We start from the raw sequence: 22,957 nt of genomic DNA on the forward strand, positions 1-22,957 counted from the left end.
TATTCTGTCAGTTATCAACATTAGTAATCTGTCTCTTCAGGGACGTCTGCAGTCACAGGACAGTGGGAAGCACTTGCACGATGTAGATGACTTACTGCAAACCCACACCCTGGTGGAGGCTGACATCTCTGCTCAAGCTGAGAAGATCCAGGATGTCCAGGCTGCAGCCCAGCGCTTCATCAGTTCTGATCAGAGTGAGTGCAAAGGGAGGGCCTTGTTGTCATGTTTCACTGTGTAGATTTTTAGTTGGTTTAAACAAAACCCTTTACTAACCCTTCACCCCAGGCTATAAGCCATGCGAACCAGCACTGGTCAGTGAGAAGGTGTCTAGGCTGGGCAGGGCCTATGAGGAATTGGGCCGCCTGGCAGCAGAGCGGCGGGCCAGGCTGGAGGACTCACGGCGCCTCTGGCAGTTTCTGTGGGAGCTGGGCGAGGAAGCGGCCTGGATGCGTGAGCAAGATCAGATCTTAGTGGGTGGAGATTGTGGGCGTGACCTTAGCTCCGCCCTGCATCTGCTGAGCAAGCACGAGGCCTTCCGTGATGAGATGGCTGCCCGCTATGGTCCTCTCAGCAACAGCATCGCTGCTGGCGAAGCCCTTGTGCAGGAGGGTCACGTTGGGGCACCGGAGGTCGTGGAGAGGATCCGGGATATCCGTGCACAGTGGGCGCACCTGGAGCAGGTAGGGCTTTAAATTGAGAAACTACACAGTGTGGCACTGAGGCCAACGTTTCTACCAAAGAGGTTGTTTCAAAGTCATGTTTTGATTGTATCTCCCCATTGTCCATCTTAAGACAGAATGTAAAATCAAGGACTAGGGTGAAATCTAATGATAGCCAGTCAGTTGCTGTTACTTCACACAGCTGTGAATTCATTCATCACTGGTTCAGCCACAGTGTATTGAAAGATGGTTTGTTTAGGCTGGTGGTTCTTGACTTTATCAGGCTTCAGTATGGCACCTAACTCCTAACCACCTAAACTCTTAGTCATTTATACATGATTAAGTTGTCGGTTGAATTCCTAGCGTGACCCTCCCTGCATTTTTTTTTGTGTCCGGGCTGATGACAAATGTGAAACAATAAAGTCTGGGCCCTTAAAATAACAATATTATAATTCCATAATCCATGCTTTTATTATGAGAATTTGTATCTATGAGCACTTGTACAATTAGAATAACAAGATATCAACTCACAAATTCCTTACAAGAACAAAAATTTCAATTTTCAATGCTTCCTTCTGCTCTTCTTCCAGGCCTCCCAGCTGAGGGAGCAGCGCCTGAAGGAGGCAGTGGCCCTGCACCAGTTTCAGACAGACGCCAATGATATGGAGGCCTGGATCATGGAGGCACTGCGCCAGGTGTCGAGCCAGGATGTGGGCCACGACGAGTTCTCTACCCAGACGCTGGCCCGCAAACAGCGGGAGGTGGAGGAGGAGATCCGGAGTCACCGCACATTGATCGATTCACTGCACGAGCAGGCGCTAGCTCTTCCGCCAGCCCATGCCCGCTCTCCCCAGGTAAGAGTGCTGCTTGTGCCACCTCCACCATTAACGGTGAAATGTCCAACCGCCGACACCAGAAGACAGGGCAAAGCAGCTGAACCTGGTGGCTGATGTGTATAATTACACTAAGACAGAAGGTGTCCACTGAAATTACTTCACCCTCACACCGATCCTCTGTCCGTTCCAGGTGGAGGGTCGGCTGCCGGCTATTGAACAGCGGTATGAGGAGCTGGAGGCCCTCTCAGCAGAACGGCGACAGGCTTTGGAAGGTGCACTAGCCCTGTACCGCATGTTCAGCGAGGCAGGGGCCTGCCAGCTCTGGGCCGGGGAGAAGAAGCAGTGGCTGGACAACATGGAGATCCCCAGCAAACTAGAAGACCTAGAGGTTGTGCAGCAGAGGTGAGGAAGAGACTGAGTTGTACATCACTGTGGTGAAAGGCCTCTGCCAAATGAATAAATATGAATGTTTCAGGGGTTTTGGAGATGTACAGGAAGGGCCCAGTCCTGAAAAGAATGAATACCTTGGCATATATTACTATATGGATTTTATACCAGGTGCTCCACCAAAATAAGAGCAAATGTCATCCACCATGTAGTTTCAGAGGTATTATTTAAAAAAAAAAACCTCGGCGCAGCAAGTGGTAGGTAACAAACTAGGTTTGCTTGAAACTTTCATGTCTGCAGCTATGTCACCTTCTCTTCATGTAATGCATAAATTGTACTTTTGCTGAGGTGTACATCGCTTTGGACAAAAGCGTCTGCTAAATGAACAAATGTAAATGTAAAACGGAAGTTGAAGATTGTGTATGTGTGGTGGCAGATTTGAGACCCTGGAAACGGAGATGAACAACCTGGGTACGCGCATCAGTGATGTGAACCAGGTGGCACAACAGCTGCTTGGCACGGACCACTGCAGCAAAGAGCAGATCCATCAGACCCAGGCCCAGCTAAACAACTGGTACTTAGCGGCTCTCGCACACAAAATTCACAATACAATACAGTATGTGTCAGCAAACAGGACTTTTATTATGATCCAGTACTGTCTAAATAAAGGAGCAAATTAATAAATCTAATTGTCATCATCTCTGTCACTGTTGTCAGGTATATTTTGATGTTTTTTTCTGCAGCAGTAGTAGAGAAGAAACAGGAGCAGACAAGAAAGCTTTCCCAAGTACAGTTCTTGATGCTTTGTAACCTTTTCACCAAACGTGAAAATCAGGCTCTTGCATAAATACGGTGCTCAACTGAAGTTCTTTTCTTGTTTTTTTATGAAGCTGGTTTCGGTTATAAAATTAGAATCCATAATCCACAAGATAGAGTTTGAGCTCCATGTTAATTTTATGATGTCATTTTTTGATATTCCGTGTTTTGTTTTAGTGTGTTTCGACTAATATGTACACATACATGAGTGAAGTCTATATTGTTTAATTTTGTGGTCAAACATTTGTTAGCCATTTAAGCCCTCACAATGTTCAGGGTTTCTGAGTGTAGTTCCCCTTGTGTCTGATTTACACCCACTTTTTCTCATAATAAATTCTTCCGTTAAAAAAAAAAGAGGCAGAGCTACAGCCAGATACCCTGTGGCCTCTGAGGACTAGTGTTGCCAAATCCTCTTTCTAACAGAGAAATGGGCATGATCCAGCTGCTCAGTATTAAATTTTCACAAGGTAGACTGACACCCTACACTGTGATCCCCAAGTTTTCTTCTGTCTGCATCTCCATCCCCAACCTCTGTGTTCCGTACCCAGCTGGAAAGAGTTCCAGCAACTTGCTGACCAGCGTAAGCAGGCCCTGGAATCAGCACTCAACATTCAGAACTACCACCTGGAGTGCAATGAGATCCAGAGCTGGATGCGGGAAAAGACCAAGGTGATCGAGTCCACTCATGGCCTGGGCAATGACCTGGCAGGGGTTATGGCCCTACAGCGTAAGCTCACAGGCATGGAGCGTGACTTGGAGGCCATTCAGGTACATCAGCCACTTTTCAAACCCAGGGACAAGCATGTATGTATATGGTAGCTTCATGTTCATGACAAGGAGTCAAAAATCCTTCAGTGAATGGTTGTGTGTGCATTGTTTTCTGAAGTTACATGACCTATAATAACTTGTTATATATAACTAATTTATTTATTCAGGGTAAGTTGGACAATTTGCGTCAGGAGGCCCAGAAACTGGCCCTTGAACACCCAGACCAGGCTCCAGAAATCCAAGCTCGTTTGGGAGAGATCCAAGAAGTGTGGGAAGAGCTGAATGCCACCATGAAGCGACGTGAGGAGAGTCTGGGTGAGGCCAGTAAGCTGCAGGGCTTTCTGCGGGACCTGGATGACTTCCAAGCCTGGCTGTCACGTACACAGACAGCGGTGGCCTCTGAAGACAGCCCCACCTCGCTTGCTGAGGCTGAGCGCTTACTTGCCCAGCATGAGGGTATCAAGAACGAGGTGGACAACTACCGTGAGGACTACGAGAAAATGCGTGCACTGGGTGCAGAGGTGACCCAGGGTCAGACGGATGCTCAACACATGTTCCTGGCCCAGAGGTTGCAGGCACTGGACACTGGCTGGCATGAGTTGCGTCGCATGTGGGAGAACCGCCACAGCCTGCTAGCCCAAGCCTTTGACTTCCAGACCTTCCTGCGAGATGCCAAGCAGGCTGAGGGCTTCCTTAACAGTCAGGTTAGTAGGGTCTAAGGTGCAAAATCTGTGTCAGTATGGAAAAAAGAGGCTAAACGGAAAAAATGTGTCTAGTGTGTGCTTAAATTGGCATGGGTTGAGACAAAGTGATGAGCCAGCCTCCTCTCATCTCAAGGAGTATGTGCTGTCACACACGGAGATGCCAGCAAGCCTTCAAGGGGCAGAGGATGCCATTAAGAAGCACGAGGACTTCCTGACAACCATGGAGGCCAGTGAGGAGAAGATCATGGGCGTGGTTGAGTCTGGCCGGCGGCTGGTCAGCGACCTCAATGCCAATTCCGATAAAATCCAAGAAAAAGCTGATTCTATCCAGGAGAGGTGAGGAGGTGGGGCTCTTAGGGATATGTGTTAAAAGCAGTGAAGAAGCTGGCTGAGAAAGTCAAAGACTGTGGAAAGGAAAAGAATCATAGAAATTAAGCAATGGGAGCAAGAGTTTATGTTTCAGGTTCACATCTTTCTCTCACCTTTAGACATAAGAAAAACAAGCAGGCTGCCCATGAACTGCTGGCTAGACTGAAAGACAATCGTGAGCTACAGCACTTCCTACAAGATGGACAGGAGGTAAAAAGGCTCCGACACTGGGTCATTGAGTGTTGTTAGTGGACATATGCATTCACAATTTAACTAAATGTCTGATAGCGTAATGTCACTTTAACTAAAAGTGCGACAAAAGTTATTTTGACACCAGAAGGGCAATTTACTGTAAGCTCAATATTGTTCAGTGGCATGTAAATGTAAATAAGGAGACTTAGAATTAGAGAACTTGCTTGTCATTGCTATGTGCTTCCAATAAATTTCTCTACTTTTATTTTAATTGTTCTGCTACTATGCAACATAAGACCTATTCTCGTTGCCCCCCTCTCTCTTGTTCTCAATAGCTCACTCTCTGGATCAATGAGAAGATGCTTACAGCCCAGGACATGTCTTATGATGAGGCCAGGAACCTCCACAGCAAGTGGCAGAAACACCAGGCCTTTATGGCTGAGCTGGCCTCCAACAAGGACTGGTTGGATAAGATTGACAAGGTGTGGAAAACATTTACATTTATTCATTTAACAGATGTTTTTCTCCAAAGCGACGTACATTCATAGATGTACTAACCGAGACTTTCCCATTTTTTGTAAAAACAGTGCAAAAGCATGTATAGTTTCAGTTAATATGTCTCTTCTTAATATGTAAGAATTTAAAACTGTTGGCTAACCACAAATGAAATTCATTATATTCAAGATGTATACCTCATTAACTTCATTTAACATTTGTCTTGTTTTGAACAAATTATAGATGCATCATAACAGATCATGATGGGCCATAATAATCAGGGAAAAGAGAACTGAATCACTTTTTTTAACCTCTTTCCCCTCATCACTGATCCCGATTGCTCCAACCAACGTCAGGAGGGCCAGGCTTTGGTGAGGGAGAAGCCAGAGTTGGAGTCTGTGGTGAAGCAGACGCTTGTAGGCCTGCAAAGGCAATGGGAGGAGCTGGAGGCCACCACCCGTACCAAGGCACAGTGCCTCTTTGATGCCAACAGGGCAGAACTCTTCACCCAGAGCTGTTCGGCCCTTGAGTCTTGGCTGAAGAACCTATCCGCACAGTTGCAGAGCGATGACTATGGCAAGGACCTGACCAGTGTCAACATACTGCTCAAGAAGCACCAGGTAGGTTGTGGAATACACAAGAACCGTATCTGGAAAAGAGGTAGATGTGATGTCACTAAGCAGTGACTGCAACACGTTTTGGACACGTAACAAGACACGTTGAATGACTGCTGTAGCAATAAATCCACTACTGCTTCACTCTTGTTTTATCCAGAGCGATGCTTCAAGTTTGCACAATAACTCAGCCGGGATAATTTAAACTGTGTTGTTTTCCATGATTTTATAAAATGCTTTTTAGCTTCAGGGTGAACACATTACAGGGGTTGTCACTGTCCAAGTCCTAGCTGTGAATTCGTTTTTTTCAACCCAGATGCTGGAACACCAGATGGAGGTGCGTGAGAAGGAGGTGCAGTTGTTGCAGTCACAAGCACAGGCCCTCACCCAGGAGGACGCCGGCCTGGCTGAGGTAGACGGCCAGCAGAGACATGTTGCCGAAAGCTTCGCCCAGCTCCAGGACCCTTTGAAGAAGCGGCGGCAGCAGCTGCTGGCCTCCAAGGAAGCTCATCAGTTCAACCGTGACCTGGAGGATGAGATTGTGAGCATCGACTGTGACAGCAAGCAGGGAACCTAGCACTCACCAAAATAGCTTTGATCTTCACTCTGCTCTTACTTTCTTCCTTTTGTTTTCAGCTCTGGGTGAAGGAGAGAATGCCACTGGCAACCTCTACAGACCACGGCAAGGATCTGCCTAGTGTGTTGCTGCTCATCAAAAAAAATCAGGTATGGGTTGGGGAACTGGAGGAGATAAAGATGGTGGGAAAGAAGCAGGTGTTCTTGCATATTTTCATCTAGAGGTTATTAATCCAGTAGACCTTGGATTTAAGGGCTGATATTCACAAAAGTTACTCTTGACTTACAAGTCGACGACAGCTGGTAGCAGTTAGAGCTGCTGCCTTTGGACCCAAAGGTTGCAGGTTTAAGTCTCACTTCTACTTGTAGTACCCTTGAGCAAAGTACTTACCCTGAATTGCTCCAGTAAAATTACCCAGCTGTGTAAATGAGTAAATAACTGTAAGTTGCTTTACATTGTAAGTCACTTTGGAGAAAAGCCTCAGCTAAATGAGTAAATGTAAGTTAAAATTCTCAACCCTGAGAATATTTTCTGGATAAAGTTACAGATAAATAAATTTGCAAGACAGGACACAACATTCGTTATTTTTTCCTTTAATGTTTCCTCTTCCAGACGCTTCAGAAGGAGATCCAGGGCCACCAACCCCGGATCGATGACATCCAGGCCCATGGGCATTCTATGAGCCGAGGCCAGGAGCAGGTGGACAGTGAGCACCCGTCCCGGCAGGAGGAGCGCCTGGCAGAACTACGCGAATTGTGGGCACGCCTGATTGCAGAGACAGAGGAGAGGCGCGTCCGGCTGGTGGAAGCCCACCGAGCACAGCAGTTCTACACTGATGCGGCTGAGGCAGAGGCCTGGATGGGCGAGCAGGAGCTGCACATGATGTCGGAGGAGAAAGCCAAGGCAAGACCATGTGGTTGTCTTCTCGTAGTACTGGGGACACGAGCAGTGTGTTGGATGAGGATGTCGAGCTAGAAGACAGGAGTTACTGTCTGAATGCCCAGCTGTTTTACCCTTGAGCACAGGTGATGAAATGATCACAAATGTAAACTTTCTCAAGTGCACTTTTAAATAATTCAGGTGAAAGGAAGTTTGGGTAACCCTACTACTTTCCTGCACTCAAACAGTGAAGCACCCTGAACAAAGGAGTTGAACATAAATTCCTGACAGACAAAAATATTGCAAGGTCAACAACAAGGACTAGATGTTCAACACTGTAAGAAAACAAAGCCACAAGAGACTGGGGCTGCAGACCAATTTAGATATGTGTAGAGAAAAGATTTTTTTACACAGATGATTGGAAGGAGTTTGCAGTAAGTTTCCCAAGGACATAAATGTCAATAATAATATTAAATATGCAAAATTATGTTCATTTATAACCAGAAGAATGTAATAAATAAAGTCGTGTGTTACAGCAGTTCAATTCTACTTAATATGCGCTTTTTTTCTATGCCCAGAGCCATGTACTTTAAGGTGGAGGCTGACTAATCGAGATCTTTGCAGTGGAGGCTGAGACTTTTTCTACTGCAACCTCTCAGCATTATAGAGAGAGGCAACAATTGTAACATACATGTTCCACTGTATGCCTGCTTCAAACCAGGAATAATTTACTTGTTTGGAAGATTCCAGATGTCCAACATCCAGTATATACAATTTACTGAAAAAGTGCAGCTCTGGCCTCACTGGTATAACAGCAGTTTCCTTTGTGAGACCTGAACCTATGGCTTTTCAGCTTCTTGCTATGTCCTTCAGGAAGAACATCATGTGATGTATTCTAACTACGTCCCTGGCTTCATCCCTGTCCCTCTGTAGGATGAGCAGAGTGCCTTGGCTATGGTAAAGAAGCATCAGATCCTGGAGCAAGCTCTGGAGGACTATGCCCAGACCATCCACCAGCTGGCCAACAGCAGCCGGCTCATGGTGACCGCGGAGCACCCTGAGAGGTGGGATATCCGTCATGTGGGGGTTCACATGAGCAGGGCCGAAGCACGGTGTCCAACAAAATCAGATTTTTGTTGAGAACAACAACCAAAACAACTCAGTGTCCAAGGTGTAAAACCAAAGCAAGAAGAGAAATGGCTGAAAAACCCATGATACAGTAGTCAGAGTGTGGAAGCTACACTACTCTCTATCAGCTCTCTTGATTTTGCTCAGGTCTCTTAAGGCTCTTTAGAACAGCTTCTCTAAACATGTGTTTTGATTGTCCCTCAAAATACTAGCAGCTGATCTTCATTACATCACATTGTCTTGGGGTGGGCTAAGGGGGCTGTACTTTGAGTCTCCTGCCCCATGCCGTGGCTCTGAGTGTTTCAGCTCTTTCCCACTCTTCCTATAGCGAGCGGATCACGTTGCGGCAAGCCCAGGTGGACAAGCTGTATGCTGGACTTAAAGACTTGGCAGAGGAGAGGCGAGGCCGTCTGCAAGAACGCTTGCGCCTCACCCAGCTCAAGCGGGAAGTGGACGACCTAGAGCAGTGGATTGCCGAGAGGGAGGTGGTCGCCGGCTCCCATGAGCTGGGCCAAGACTACGAGCACGTCACGGTATTGCCCTCCACCCCTACTCTCGGTTCTCCCTCTCATTCTCTTGCCGAGCCCAGCCCATCTCTGTGGCAGGTCCAATTTCATGCTCTGAGCGTGACTGATTGCTGTATTGGTCGCTGTCATCTCTGTCCACTGCTTTCGTAATTGCCGTTTTCTCATCTTTTATGCACCGTTGCCTTTGCATTCCACAGTGAGACCTTCATTTCACTTTATTTTCACTTCTTTAAACAAAATTTATACTGCATTAGAGACTTTCTAAAAATAAGCACAAGAGAATGTGCTGGAGATGTAGAAATGTCTTTAAGCCCAGGAGGTATGTAGAGTATGTCTTCTTGCATCTAATCAGATGTTACGGGACAAATTCCGCGAGTTTGCACGGGACACCAGCACAATCGGGCAGGAGCGCGTGGATGGCGTGAACGCCCTAGCTGACGACCTGATTGAGTCCGGACACCCAGAGAATGCCAGCGTAGCCGAGTGGAAGGATGGCTTAAACGAGGCGTGGGCCGACCTCCTGGAGCTGATTGATACACGGACACAGATGCTGGCCGCCTCCTACGAGCTGCACCGCTTCCACCAGGATGCACGTGAGGCGCTAGGTCGTGTGCGCGAGAAGCACCAGGCGCTGCCCTCTGACCTAGGCCGTGACCTCAACACCGTGCAGCACCTGCACCGACAGCATACGGCCTACGAGCATGACATCCAGGCACTCAGCGGGCAGGTGAGCAGCTCATCAACCCCTTGCCTTTGCCTCAGTAAAATACACCCCCTCTCTGGTATCATTCCTAAGAGTCCTTATTCGAAGTGAATTTGAGAAGTGAGACACTTGGTGACATGTTAAAAATGTGTAGAGCTACAATGCACTGTCCACAAACGCTTAACACCTGCACAGTAAAATGAGCAGTGAGAATGTTAGATCAGCTTTGAGGAGAGTTCATTTTCAAGAGGCGGGGCTCATATAAACTGTACAACACCAAATTTATCAATGCTGATTTTGTAATGGAGCTGAGAGCTGAACATGCACAGAAACAGCTGGTAGCATAATGGCTAGAACTAGTGTCTCTAGACCCAAAGATGGCAGGTTTGAATCCCACCTCCAGCTGTAATACCTGTGAGCAAGGTAGTTACTTTAAATTGTTCAAGTAAAATTACCCAGCTGTTTAAAGGAGTAAATAATGGTAAGGTGCTTGGAGAAAAGTATCAGGTAAATGGAACCAGATATGTTATTCAAACAGCTTTAATGAATGATATCAGCAAAAAGCTGGATGGAAAGAGCAGAAGAAGCTGTCAGGAGAATGAGAAAGTGAAGTGTTCAACTGTGTCGTCCTTTTAAACCTCCTCAGGTGTGTCAGGTGCAGGATGATGCAGCGCGGCTGCAGAAAGCTTATGCTGGTGAAAAGGCTGATGACATCCACCGGCATGAGCGTGCCGTGTCAGAGGCCTGGGAAGCGCTGCTCGCTGCCTGCCAGGCTCGTCGCCTCCTCCTGCTGGACACTGTGGAGAAGTTCCGCTTCTTCAACATGGTGCGCGATCTCATGCTGTGGATGGACGGGGTCAACCTGCAGATCGATGCCCACGACAGTCCTCGGTGAGCAGTGCTACACACACCCCGTTTATCAAAGATGAGAAGTACAGAACAAAAATACATGTGAATAACTGGTGTGGTGGCTTTCAGACTGCTGCAAGCAGCTACATAATTCTTGTTCTCGTTGGCCCAGAGGAGATTTAGGACATTTATTACTGTTCTGCTTTTTACAGAAGCTCATGAGTTATTTGGAACATGTGAATCTCTCAGTTCATATTTTCATGCTTTATGATAAAGCAGAGTTAGTTCTTGCCTTCTCATAGCTCACAGGTAGATCATACCTTCTCCTCTAAAGCCATCGGCATTTAGCTTCACGTCACTGGGAGACAGTATATCTTGTCATGGTGCTTCCTTGCTCAATATTTTTTTACAGTGTGTACAGATAATCACTCAGGATCTGCCAGTGTGTTTTATGAGCCATTAGTTGTCAAGCTCTCTCTCTTTTTCTCTCTGTCTGTTGGCTCCTGTTTCAGGGATGTGTCCTCAGCAGGACTTGTCATTGCCAACCACCAAGACATAAAGTCAGAGATCGAAGCCAGGGCTGTCAGTTTCACAGTCTGTAAGGAGATGGGTGCTACACTAATCAGCAAAGGGCACTACGCTGCTGATGAGGTACTCGGACCCCACCCCATCCCCACTACCGTTGCAGTGCAAGACCGCTGGGATGCCCGCAGAAGCTACAGACCAGTATGTTTTGTTTGTATTGGGTAGTGAAACAGTCCTTCTGTCCTATGTGCTGAATGGCAGATCCAGGAAAAGCTGGACCAGCTGCAGGCAAAGAGGGATGAGATCAACAAGAAGTGGCATGATAAGATGGACCATCTCCAAATCGGTGAGTATGAGATTCTGTAGGGGTAGGTCCACTGTGAGTGCACATCTGTTACTACAGCAGTATCTGCCTCTATATCAGGATGGTGTTTCTTCTGTCTCCCTGTCTGTTCTGTGCATGTCCAAGCCATGCCAATCAACTGACTGAACTTTGTTTAATATAGCAGAGCGTTGTCTGGATGGAATCAAAAATCTGAAAACCGCATTTGCTGATGTGATTAAAAGCTGAACTAGTGCACTGCTAAAAGTGACAGCTTGGACTGTTGGGAAATATGTTGTCTGCCTGGGGTTTTTCTCCCCGCCCTAGTTTTTCTCTGTTGCCGCTGAGCGTGTACCCTCCTGTCTTCCCTGGCACAGTGCTGGAAGTGCTACAGTTTGGACGTGATGCCTCTGTCGCTGAGTCCTGGCTGGCAGGCCAGGAGCCACTAGTGCGGGCAGCAGAGCTGGGCTCCAATGTGGACGAGGTAGAGAGCCTCATCAAGCGGCACGAAGCCTTTGAGAAGCTGGCAGCAGGCTGGGAGGAGCGTTTCATCCAGTTGGAGAAGCTGACCACGGTGAGAGGCTGGCCAGTTTATTGCTGTATGGTATTGAAGTCACCAGAAAGCATAATGGTGAAGGTAGGGGACTTTTGACTGGAAAACACTGGCTGTGTTTTCAAAACCCAAAAACTGGTCCCTCTGTCATACATACAATTCGCACGCCCTTCAGCTAAATAATATGTAGACCAGATTTTAATAATTGACATTATCACCCTGAAGATGCCCCTTGCACCCTCATCTAGCTCAATAAATTGCCAGGTATTTTCTAACCATGCCACTGTTACCCTCAGCTGGAGGAGCAGGAACTCAAGAGGAGGAGGGAGGAGGAAGAAAGAGCACGTCGGCCCCCGACACCACCCCCCGCTGAAGAGGTGGCACCATCTGATGCAGAGAGTCAGATGCACGACTCTGCTGCCAGGTGAGATCTGATTATTTTTCTCTCTAGAGCCCTTTAACCTCAGATGTTGAAATCAGCTTAATTCTAATTGATACCTCATGAGACAGCAAAAGCCCAGATCTGTTGTAGAACATCAGTATGGCTAAAGAAGATGGTGTTTTGGTGACCTTTCATTGACATACATACATAAAGATCTTCTTTACACCACCCCACCACAGGACTAGCCTGGACCAGACAACCCTGAACCAGTCGGTGTCCGTTAACGGCATCCACAGCGATCTAGAAACTTCTCAGGTGAGCAGTCTGAGCACTTAATTGTGGAAAGGGCAGATTGACCCAGATGTGTAGTCACAGTAATACCAGGGTTTTTCTGAGACATTGACAAAGGAGGCAAATGATGGATGGGAGGCCAGTTCCTCACTAGATAACAGGAGGCCTGTACTCATGATGTTCATAACCAAGCGGTCTCATCTTATCCTACGTTTTCTGTCCTTGTCCTAGTTTTTTGTGTTTTCTTTATCGCCACGTGAGCAGAAATGATAGGAAAACAGTTTTTCAGTTCATGGAACTTATGACTGTACAGATCTCTTTGTTGCAGTATATCTCTGTCATTGGCTATAAATGATCAGCGCTCAGCATCAACCGAATGACCAAATTTTCCCCTCGGCAAAAGCACTATATGGTGTTTCTTCCTGTTTTGCCTGTTGTTCAATGTCGCACCTGATTTGTAAGTGTCTGACAGTGTGTCTGAATGCAAGTGTGCTGTCAGTAAGTCTGCTGTGTAAGTGTGTGACAGTGTGTTCCCTTATGTCATCAGGAGAATACCTCAACGAGGGGTCTCAGACACACACACATACATGCATGCACATGCACTTTATGCTATATCTCCCTGTTGCATTTTTGTCTGCAGTCAGTATCGGTGTCAGTGGCCAAGAAGCCTGACCCTAAACCTGACCCTAAACCAAAGTCTCCGGATCGTGTGAGTATGGAGCCAGAGCCTAGTCCTCTCATTGCTCCCCAACTCCACCTCACCCTGCGCCCGCTTCCTGTGCCCGAATCCCCCTGACCTGTTACGGTGCTGCCGCCTGGCCCACGAGACCCTGCTGTGCACCTTTTACTGCTGCACCTCACCCTTGATCCTGTGTCCCAGGCTCAGTCGAGCTGAATGACATGGGCTCTTCTGCAGCTCTCCAGTCCTGCTTTTAAATTCATGCTTAGTGCTTTGAATTTAAATTGCTAGGTAGTTTGGGAGTGGGTCGCACATAGACTGATAAAGGCAAACTTCTGAGACAGGTTCAGACTGAGGAGTATTGATGGAACCTGATCGTGTACCGACTACGCTGTACATGTGTCAGGTACCTGCAGGTGTCTGGTGGCCCACGATGAATTGCCTCTTTCTCTCCCAGTTAAGTGCTGGCTCTCCTGGATGGTGATGTGTCGGCGGATGGATGAGAAAAGCCATCGGTTTGGCAGGAGTCCACACTTACCTTTCAAGGCGTACCTTTCAGACACGTCGCAATCACAACTGGACATGACTACATTTAGGGGAAAACCTTTTCACTGGAAATTTTCAGTCATTGTTTCTTGGTTAGGGGGTGCGGTGGCGCAGTGGGTTGGACCACAGTCCTGCTCTCCGGTGGGTCTGGGGTTCGAGTCCCGCTTGGGGTGCCTTGTGACGGACTGGCGTCCCGTCCTGGGTGTGTCCCCTTCCCCTCCGGCCTTACGCCCTGTGTTGCCGGGTAGGCTCCGGTTCCCCGTGACCCTGTATGGGACAAGCGGTTCAGAAACTGTGTGTGTGTGTGTGTGTGTGTTTCTTGGTTCTGTTTCTTAGAGACATAAAAGGGTATCCCTGATGTTTTCGGATGTAGTAGTGGACATGCTTCTATAAGGTTGGAGAAATTTCTCACTGAAAAGATTTCACTCTAAAACGGACTTACAAAATGAGGTTTGACGGTGTTTCCAGGGTCAAGCTTTCTGAACTTCCAGGTAACAGGTGAATGTTGTGCTCTCACAACATTTCTATAGCATCACACAGACATAAGAAACACTATCTTGCCCCAGGTTTCCTCCTCCTGAACCCCTGTTTTTTTGAACTCTGTATGTTTTTTGGATGTGTCTTATGTAATTGTGTTTGTGGAACACAAAATCCATCACATCGTCTGCTTTTCCTTCCATGTGTCTTTCAACACGTCCAATCTTTTCATACCTTGTGTCTGTGAATTTCTGTTGAAATTTTGTGTGTTTGTATATTTCTTGTTATCAGCCTGTTGAAAAAAATTACAGATCATGAACAAGACTTCATTCCCGTTTGTTAAAGGAATCAGATTTTAGTTTTGAGCAATATACATTATCTGTTTCTCTGAAACATCTGGTAATTTGATAGTGAGCTGGGAACCTGGTGATGATGTACATTAGATGAAGCACTCTGTAGTGTAGGACTCATTTGATTCATTGTTTCTGAAGTGTTATGAAGGTATTGTAAACAACAAAGGTATACCAGATAATCTGTATTTGTGATTCTGAGCATGGGAACGGAACATATAGTATACTATAATATAGTATAATAGTAATTTGGACTGGCAGCTGAAGTTTATTAAAGTAAATTCAGTGTTGTGTCAGATGTGTCTTAAAGATGTATTTAAAGTGTCAAGAGAAAATAGCTTTCCCTGCGTAGATACTGCTTCTGTAGGTATCAGCCTGATATGATGCCATGACTGTCAGTGACATACTGTTTTTAAATGTGTTTTTAAAAAATGCAAGATGAGGTTTGACTCTCCTTTATTTGACCTCTTGACCTTCACTGGTTCTGTTTTGTTCTGCAGGGTTCTCAAACTGAGACAGTGAACGGGCCAGGCCGAGACAGTGGACTGGCCACTTCCTCCCGCATAGATCCTTCTGCCCCCTTTGCCACACTGCCCAGTAAGGGTGTAGCTGAGCCTACACCTGTAGAGACCATGGAGGGAATGCTGTGTCGCAAGCAGGAGATGGAGTCTCACAACAAGAAGGCAGCCAGCAGGTAGAGGCCCCTGTAGGGGGGACACTGCATCACACTGCATGCAGTCTTATCCATTTATAAATGAGATGCTCGCTTAAGGAATTCATTGATGAAGTTGTTCCTTTCAGGGTGAAACCAGTGATTTCATACCTTTTTATGAGCTAAACTGAAAATTAATAGGGAAAACCAGTTGGACTAGAGAAAAGAGTGAAGGAAGAGCAGGAGTTTTGACCAACACTCTATGCGGTGTCCACTCACAGATCCTGGCAAAATGTTTACTGCGTGCTGAGAAAGGGAAGCTTGGGCTTTTACAAGGACAACAAGGGTGCCACCAATGGTATCCCATACCATGGAGAGGTGCCTGTTAGTCTGAGTGAGGCCTTCTGTGAGGTGGCCCATGATTACAAGAAGAGGAAGCATGTCTTTAAGCTCCGGTGAGTGAGAGATGGGGAGAAAGAAAGGAAGGAGGGAAGGAAGGAAGGAAGGGTGGGAAGGAAGAACAAGGAGGGGATAAAGGAGACAAAAAAGCCACATGAGGAGGTGGGGTAACTGGAGGGTATTCAAGTTGTTCTCTGTCTGACTGACACCGTATTTCTTGCCCTTCTCGGTACAGGTTAGGTGATGGGAAGGAATACCTCTTTCAAGCAAAAGATGAGGTTACTATACTTTTTATACTTCATTTTCATTATGCAGCTGCTTTTATCCAACTCAGCCATCAACAGCTGGCTATTTATATGCTTTACTCATGCAAAGAGCCAGGAATTTTTTGATGAAACACTTCTGATGTACGTTTAGATTTACTTTTATTCATTTAGCAGATACTTTCGTAGGAAGCGATGCACACCTCACAGTAAAAGGACTTGAGAATAGGCTGTGAGACTTTAGCTTCCAGAATTCCATCCCTTCCTGGGACTGATTGTCCCAACTTTTTAAAGACTGCTGGTTCTGCACCGTTATGCTATATGATGACCATTCAGAGAGGGCAACAGCATGGTGTTTTAGGACACACCAGCGCAGGTCTCAGGAGAAGCCCTGTTGTAGTAAACTTTGATATAGTATTTAACTTGGATTGCTCCTTGCTGCATAAATGAGTACGTTTATATATTGTTTACACTAATGTTTAGGGTAAGCAGTTAAGTAACAGCGGCTGTTGGGTGCATTACGTGGTGTTTTGCCACGTGATCAGAGCCTCTGTAGTCACCTGATCTGCTTCACCCATTTCTCACCAGGCTGAGATGAGCTCCTGGATACGCTCCATCATTTCCTCGATCCCCCCGAGTGTGGGAGGTTCACCCGGGGGCCAGCGGGGCTTGAGCCGAGCCATGACCATGCCACCCATTTCTCCTAGCTCAGCAGAGGGCAATGTTGTCGTCATGCGAAACAAAGAGGGCAAAGAGAAGGACCGTGAGAAGAGGTTTAGCTTTTTTGGCAAGAAGAAATAGGGTTGCCCCCCCGGTGGAGAAGCCCGACGAGAACATCCAGAAAGGACAACGCTCTGATACATGGACAAATTGGCCTCGGGCCCCTTACAGGCCAGTCGACGTGTCACTTGCGTGGCTCTAACAGAGCTCTCTATGTTCACCTTTGTCTAACCTGTAATGGTAGCTCCTGTGTCATTCTCAAGTGGAGGGGTTTGCGGGAGCAGGATTCCATCCCTGAGTTTCTGCAGAGAGCTCATTTGGGACCGACAATAGAAGACAATAATTAGAAGGCCCTGGGAGGGCGGGGGCGGGGGTGTCTGAGTTGGGCAGGTAGCAGAGGCAAGGCCTAGAACCACCAGAGACAGAAACATCATAGAATCCATTTTATTAGGTTCCTCCCCTTTGTTTCCTCATCTTTAGACTGGTTCGGCCTTCAAGCAAGCAGGCTTCGAGACGGCTAGAAGCAGAGAGCCTCCTGTGGGCGTCTCAGACACCTCTTTCTTTTCTCCTTGTTAGACTGCTTGAAGGAACGCACTGAATTCATTTCTTTGGGTATTGTTCATATTAACAGCATTAGTAATGTTATTCTCATCATTATTACTATTATTACTATTTGTTATTTATCTTTTTGCTGTTGCAGTTTTTGACAAAAAAAAGCTTATTAAGGATTATGTAAGTATAGGTAACTTGAGACCCAATGCAATGAAAAAATTAACTGATGTGATTTTGCAGGACCATGTTGGTCACTGTTTGTTTTTCCTAAAGTACCAGCTTTTAATGTGTTTAAAACATACAGTACATTATGGCAGTTAGGGTTTTAAAATCGTTTTAAATAATTATGTCAGTTTAACTATTTAAAGAGTTGTTTTTATTGTTATTTTTTTCTGCAATTTAACTGTTTTGTTCTTTTGGGGGAATTATTTTGTAGAGGTTCTTTTGGAACATTGTAGCTAAATAGGGTTGAGTTGTGGTGGTTCTGTTTTTGCACTTTTCCTTTATGTTTCCTGGGTCTTAGGTCAGTGCCATCCAGCTCCATAAAGAGAAAAAAAATTTTATAAAAAGTGAGGGTTAAGTTGCTGAAGACTTTGGTTTGAACTTGTAGTTGACACTGCAATGATCTTATTTTAACACTGCCTTGCTTGGTTATTTTCTGACTTCTGTATCGTTTTTCCTTTCTCACAAAGACATATGTTGTTTATTGGTATAAAGGGTCCATCTAATAAGTGATTTTGAACAATAGAAGATCAAATCAGAAAGGTGTTAGAGAGACGCAAGGGTGATCAGTTGGGGTTGCAATTGCTGGGATGCGTGCTAGACATGAATGTGTGTAAAATGTGAAAAGCTGTGCACTGGATGAGAGTTAAAACATTTCAAAATGAAGCATCAGATATTTAAACAAATAGATTTTGTTGCTGCCAGCAGGTTCCACATACAGTTACCTCTGCTGGTTTAGTTTTTACTTGTTTATTCAGCCTTTGGAGCAATTAAGCTTGTTTTCTTCTTCCTATACTTCATAGGAACAGGGAAATGTTGGAAGTAAAAATATGTTCAAAAAGCACATCTGTTTCATTGGCAAAATATATGCACACTTATTTTACATCAGCAGCGTATGGGTATACAAGTTGGAAGACTGTTACCAAAGTCCTATAAGAGAACAGGTTCTGGCATCGTTTGTAGTTGGGAGGAGTGAAATGAAAGGGAAGCTGTGTGGGGAATTTCTGAAGGATGAGTTTCTTTCAGGGCAACAGGAATTAGTTTTGGTTGTGGCCTTTGAATAGGAAACCCTCCAAAACTGGTGACAGTAGGCTTGATCTCACACATATTATCCTTGCCCTAATCATCATCTTATTTCAGCATAGCATCTCTAGCTGTGTGTTAGAGTTTGCCATGAAGCTTAAACACAACAACACGTGTTAAATCTTTACTGCGATACACTGAAGCTGTACTGTGTGTCCAGGCTTCGGCCACAAGGCTGATGATGGATATTCCGATTGAACTGGAGATGATCACGGTATGAGAGGTAGATACAGGCCCACAGTCAGCTTAACCCCCAAGTTACTGGAGCAGTAACACAGAGTGGTGGTCTCTTGCTGCCCATGAACGATGATGCTGTGACTACAACCATCTAGACTACTGTATAACTGGCTGTTCACACACTCGCTCGTACACAGCTGCCCTTACGAGTGACCAGACAGCAGTGGGCAGTGAAATGTGGCACCAGACCAGTCCTAAAGCTGCTCATGCAAGAAATCACTCCCTGCATAGGGCACGTTTCCGGCTTCAATACAGATTTTGTCAAGTAATCACTTGCATATCGTTAAGCCGCCTGCATACAGCATCGAAACAAACACACAGGCTCCTTTCTGACAGGCCTGTACTAGAATGCCCTTTTGGCCAACAAACTGCAAAAGTTGCTAATTAAACTTGTAGGAGCTGAACAGCGTGAGGTGTGTAATTTACCTGTGGTGTAAAAATACACCTATGGTGTTAGAATACATGGAGTACAGTATAGACAAAAAAGGGAAAAACATCACTTGGATGATGTGTGTCAAACTCTGGAGCAGTGAAAAAGCTAAGAGCACATGTCCTGACATACATACCTAGGACCTAAAGGTGTTGTAAAGTAAACTGCATTATTCATACGTCAAAGAGGAAAAAGTATATTTTGAAGAGCACCTCATTGTTGTACACATGAACACTCGGTGTGAACTGAGGGTCTGTTGCACACCAGGCAACGTTTGAATGTAGACTGAGTAACATCTTTATGCTCCACAACAACTTTTTCGTTATGATCTTATAAAAATGACTAAAGTAGATAAGACTAGGTGATTAAGGCAAGGTTTTGGGAAGTTTTACATATATGACAGTACATTTTTGGGAACAATGTAACTGCAAATACAGAAGTGGATAGATTTTATTTTTGCTTTATTCATTCACTATTATTGGAAGAAACACAAACTTTTCAAGGGTTATTTAATCCCAGTGATGCTAACAATACTCAAATAGGATACCAAAAATTATATAAAGAACAATGTAACTTTCTGTTCAGGGGATTCATCTCACAGAGGATTATTTTCTCATCCAATGATTTAGTTTTGCTGTATTGAATGGGCCTGTAAACTTCCTCCATCATGTCATTTTTTTTTACCTACTGTCATTTCCATTTTTGTGACTCATGGATTAATTTAAAATTTTCAGTACCACTACTGCTATTGGTTGTTATAATACTTACTATTGCTACTGTTATTACTACTACTGTTACTACTGCTACTTACTACAACTGTTAACTGCTGTTCATTTTCAGGTATGTGTCTGTAATGCCAGACCTTTCCACATGATGTCAGTGTGCTGTGGGGCATTTTCATTACAGATTTAAAAAAAAAATAAACTGTTGACTTGTGTATCTATATCAAATACAAAAAATGAAATAAAATATGGTTTAAAACAAAACAACACAACAGTAGCTGAGTTCTTCTTCATGTTACGGTGAATATATGTGTCTTATCGGGACCCCTGAATATTTATGCGTAGAGGCAAGTGCTCGTAGCCGCGTCATAGTGAGACTTCAGTCTGAACATCTGTGACCTCTGTTAGAAGTGTTGGTAGTGTCTTCACTGGTTCTGCTGGAGGAAATCGTTTCAAAACTTTTAGGAAAGGAATAAAAACACTGCTAGTATTTCTTCCTTTCCTATCCAAAGTTTGAACACAAGAACTAACTTCTGTGTGATTAGTCTGAATGGCAGTGTGTGTGTCAGGCATCTTGTGATTTAGCTCTGAGTCACCACTGATGGTAGGACACACGTCTTTCAATTAGAAATGCGGGAATAAGGTGAGAAGATGTCAACTTAACACCTGCAAGTCTATTCGCATGCTGCTCTCAGGCCTTCGATCCAACGGATGTGCCAGATCCATAAACTGTAAACTATTAGTCATAGCAACTGGAAAATAGTTTGTTAGAGCTGTGAGATAACGACAAATTGAAGAGTCATCTTCTATTAAACATCAAAGAGCCGACTGATATGACGGGAATACAGATTTTCAGATTTAGACGGTGGAAAAAGACTGTGGTTCAAAAACTTACTTTTTCGATGCTTCGCTTTTCTTTAAAGAAGCGTAAGGTTTTACATCTGTACAGCTGATTACAAGAGAAGTTCACCTTAAATACAATGCTCAAGGGTATTGTGTTCAGGCCCATGTCTATAACCGCTACGCTACCTTCTGCACCTTTCATTTTACCCGTTGTAGAGGGCACAAAATATGCAGCCGTTGCTCATAAATAACTTTAAAAGTAGGTGATGCACTGTCGTTCCCCCCTAGTCTTTGTTGAAAGACAACCTTCTTAGCCATGACTGCACGATAACATCCGACTCCTGCTGTTAGTGGGAGCCAGTCTACGAGGACAGGCACACTGATGGACCACCTGGTGTCACCAGCTGGATCTGTTGTTTTGCATGCGCTATAATCTAAGTCACATATGGAGGACTTCCTCCTAGAGTGCTTGAGTGGCTCTTTAGGCCTTCCTCATATCTCCCAGTGGACCATTGGCTTGAGAGAACAGCCTTAGGTGGTCATATGGTGTCCACATGATCTGCTCATGAGTGACTTTGGTGCTTCAGGGATCCCCCCCCATTGGGAGCACCCCTGGACTGAGAGTTGTCTGCCCCCACAGATCCCAAGCACATATAGTCAGTCAAAAACACAAGCTGGTTTTAACATTTCCATGTTCTGTAGCCCACAGCAGTGTGGAGCAGTCTTTATAAGATGACGGGAGTACCATCAGCACTGGGGCGTCTGTTGGAAGGCTTTTTTTTGTTCTGAGAGTCCTCATGTCTTTGTTTTCGGGTGCCAGTGTTTACCTTGGTGTCTGCGCTGGCGAACCACCTCTTCCTCCATTCTGCGTCATATGTTGAGCAGCAACAGGTCTGAGGTCTTCAAACCACCATAACATCTGCAGTTTATTTAGAGCCAGGAAGGAAAGCACAATCAGGAAAACAAAAATCTGGCATCAATGTGGGACATTGTGGCCCCGGCAACGTGGGGGTTCTCACAAGCCCTTTACCCCAGTTCTTCCTTTACAGAGTATGAGAAGCTGCATATAACTCTGGGATGGCATGCTTCTCCATGCAGAGTAGTGTCAACTTTTCAATGCTGATATAAAACAAAGCTGTTAGACTTAATCCCAAAAGGCCAACACATAATTGTTAAGATGCTGTCCTTTTTGTCTCATGCTGCAGTGACCGTCAAAGGAGGTGTGTCTGAACTACAGGCACAGCTCTAGTTCATAAGTCATATCCGGGAAAGTGATCTCAGGGGCCTTGTGACATTCTTACAGACATATTTCATATATGGATTAGGTAATTAGATAAGATAATTGTTGATTATTTGGATAAGCCTTTATGCAGCTGCCTGTGTTATGTACATTGGTTCATATGGTGGAATGAAACAAATTAACTGTACTTTAGACTCACACTTCTGCAACCAAGTCTTTTTCTTCTGATGTAATGAACACATTGTATTTTCTATGAGATGTACATCGCTTTGGAGAAAAGCATCTGCTAAATGAATGAAAGTAAATGTAAATATGGTATATATTTGTGCTTTCTAGTATATTTTCTTTTTTGTTAACCAGCACTATGTCAAAAAAGATTTACACTGAATTTATGATATTATTCATATCAAATTTCCAGTGATGCATGCTTTGGAAAATTGTTTATGATGTAGACATAATAGAAAAAATGTATTTTTAAAAAATTAGAATCCAGCATCTTTGAATGCCAGCATAATGAAAAGATGGTCAAGGTCCCACATAACACACCATGGATTCAAACCGCACTGCTAAAATGTCAGGTAGTGCACTTTTTATTTTAATTTACTACTTTCCATATCCAACCTATATAAATACACACATGTTGACTAAAGCCACTTGTCCTAAGCAGGGTCGCAGGAGCTCAACCCAGTAACATGGGGTACAGGGCTGGAGAGGGAGGGGACACATCTAGTACAGGATACCAGTCCATCACAGGGCACCCCTAGCAGGACTTGAACCCCAGACCCACCAGAGCACAGGCACAGGCCAAACCCACTGCACCACCACACCTCCTCTATAAATAGCTAGCACTAAATTTAAATACATTTTTTTTTAGATTTGTATCATATCAAACCATAGATAACTTAAGTTTGCTTATTTTATGCCTTTTCTGTTTGTTTTGTAGTGATTTATTTCTTCACTAAATTT

General features: G+C 45.0%; 1 protein-coding gene across 4 annotated transcripts in view; it reads left to right on the forward strand.

Annotated features, from left to right (window-relative positions):
• The window catches only part of LOC108934380 (spectrin beta chain, non-erythrocytic 1-like), a 68,161-nt gene extending 48,413 nt beyond the window's left edge, over positions 1-19,748 (forward strand). For all 4 annotated transcript variants that reach the window (XM_018752099.2, XM_018752096.2, XM_018752097.2 and 1 more), the window contains 27 exons: positions 41-194; positions 286-680; positions 1,250-1,513; positions 1,686-1,897; positions 2,319-2,456; positions 3,247-3,466; positions 3,634-4,170; positions 4,304-4,506; positions 4,659-4,749; positions 5,067-5,213; positions 5,583-5,846; positions 6,157-6,381; positions 6,477-6,566; positions 7,030-7,320; positions 8,230-8,360; positions 8,753-8,957; positions 9,304-9,678; positions 10,301-10,545; positions 11,016-11,154; positions 11,290-11,374; positions 11,728-11,924; positions 12,200-12,327; positions 12,525-12,600; positions 15,129-15,322; positions 15,562-15,735; positions 15,915-15,957; positions 16,531-19,748. In XM_018752099.2, coding sequence (XP_018607615.1) covers positions 41-194; positions 286-680; positions 1,250-1,513; positions 1,686-1,897; positions 2,319-2,456; positions 3,247-3,466; positions 3,634-4,170; positions 4,304-4,506; positions 4,659-4,749; positions 5,067-5,213; positions 5,583-5,846; positions 6,157-6,381; positions 6,477-6,566; positions 7,030-7,320; positions 8,230-8,360; positions 8,753-8,957; positions 9,304-9,678; positions 10,301-10,545; positions 11,016-11,154; positions 11,290-11,374; positions 11,728-11,924; positions 12,200-12,327; positions 12,525-12,600; positions 15,129-15,322; positions 15,562-15,735; positions 15,915-15,957; positions 16,531-16,743 — 5,436 coding nt within the window. In that variant the 3' untranslated portion in view covers positions 16,744-19,748. The remainder of the gene's footprint in view (positions 1-40; positions 195-285; positions 681-1,249; positions 1,514-1,685; positions 1,898-2,318; positions 2,457-3,246; positions 3,467-3,633; positions 4,171-4,303; positions 4,507-4,658; positions 4,750-5,066; positions 5,214-5,582; positions 5,847-6,156; positions 6,382-6,476; positions 6,567-7,029; positions 7,321-8,229; positions 8,361-8,752; positions 8,958-9,303; positions 9,679-10,300; positions 10,546-11,015; positions 11,155-11,289; positions 11,375-11,727; positions 11,925-12,199; positions 12,328-12,524; positions 12,601-15,128; positions 15,323-15,561; positions 15,736-15,914; positions 15,958-16,530) is intronic.
• The last annotated feature ends 3,209 nt before the right edge of the window (positions 19,749-22,957 follow it).

The sequence above is a fragment of the Scleropages formosus genome, chromosome 4 (assembly GCF_900964775.1).
Source record: "Scleropages formosus chromosome 4, fSclFor1.1, whole genome shotgun sequence".
NCBI classification, from domain to species: domain Eukaryota; kingdom Metazoa; phylum Chordata; class Actinopteri; order Osteoglossiformes; family Osteoglossidae; genus Scleropages; species Scleropages formosus.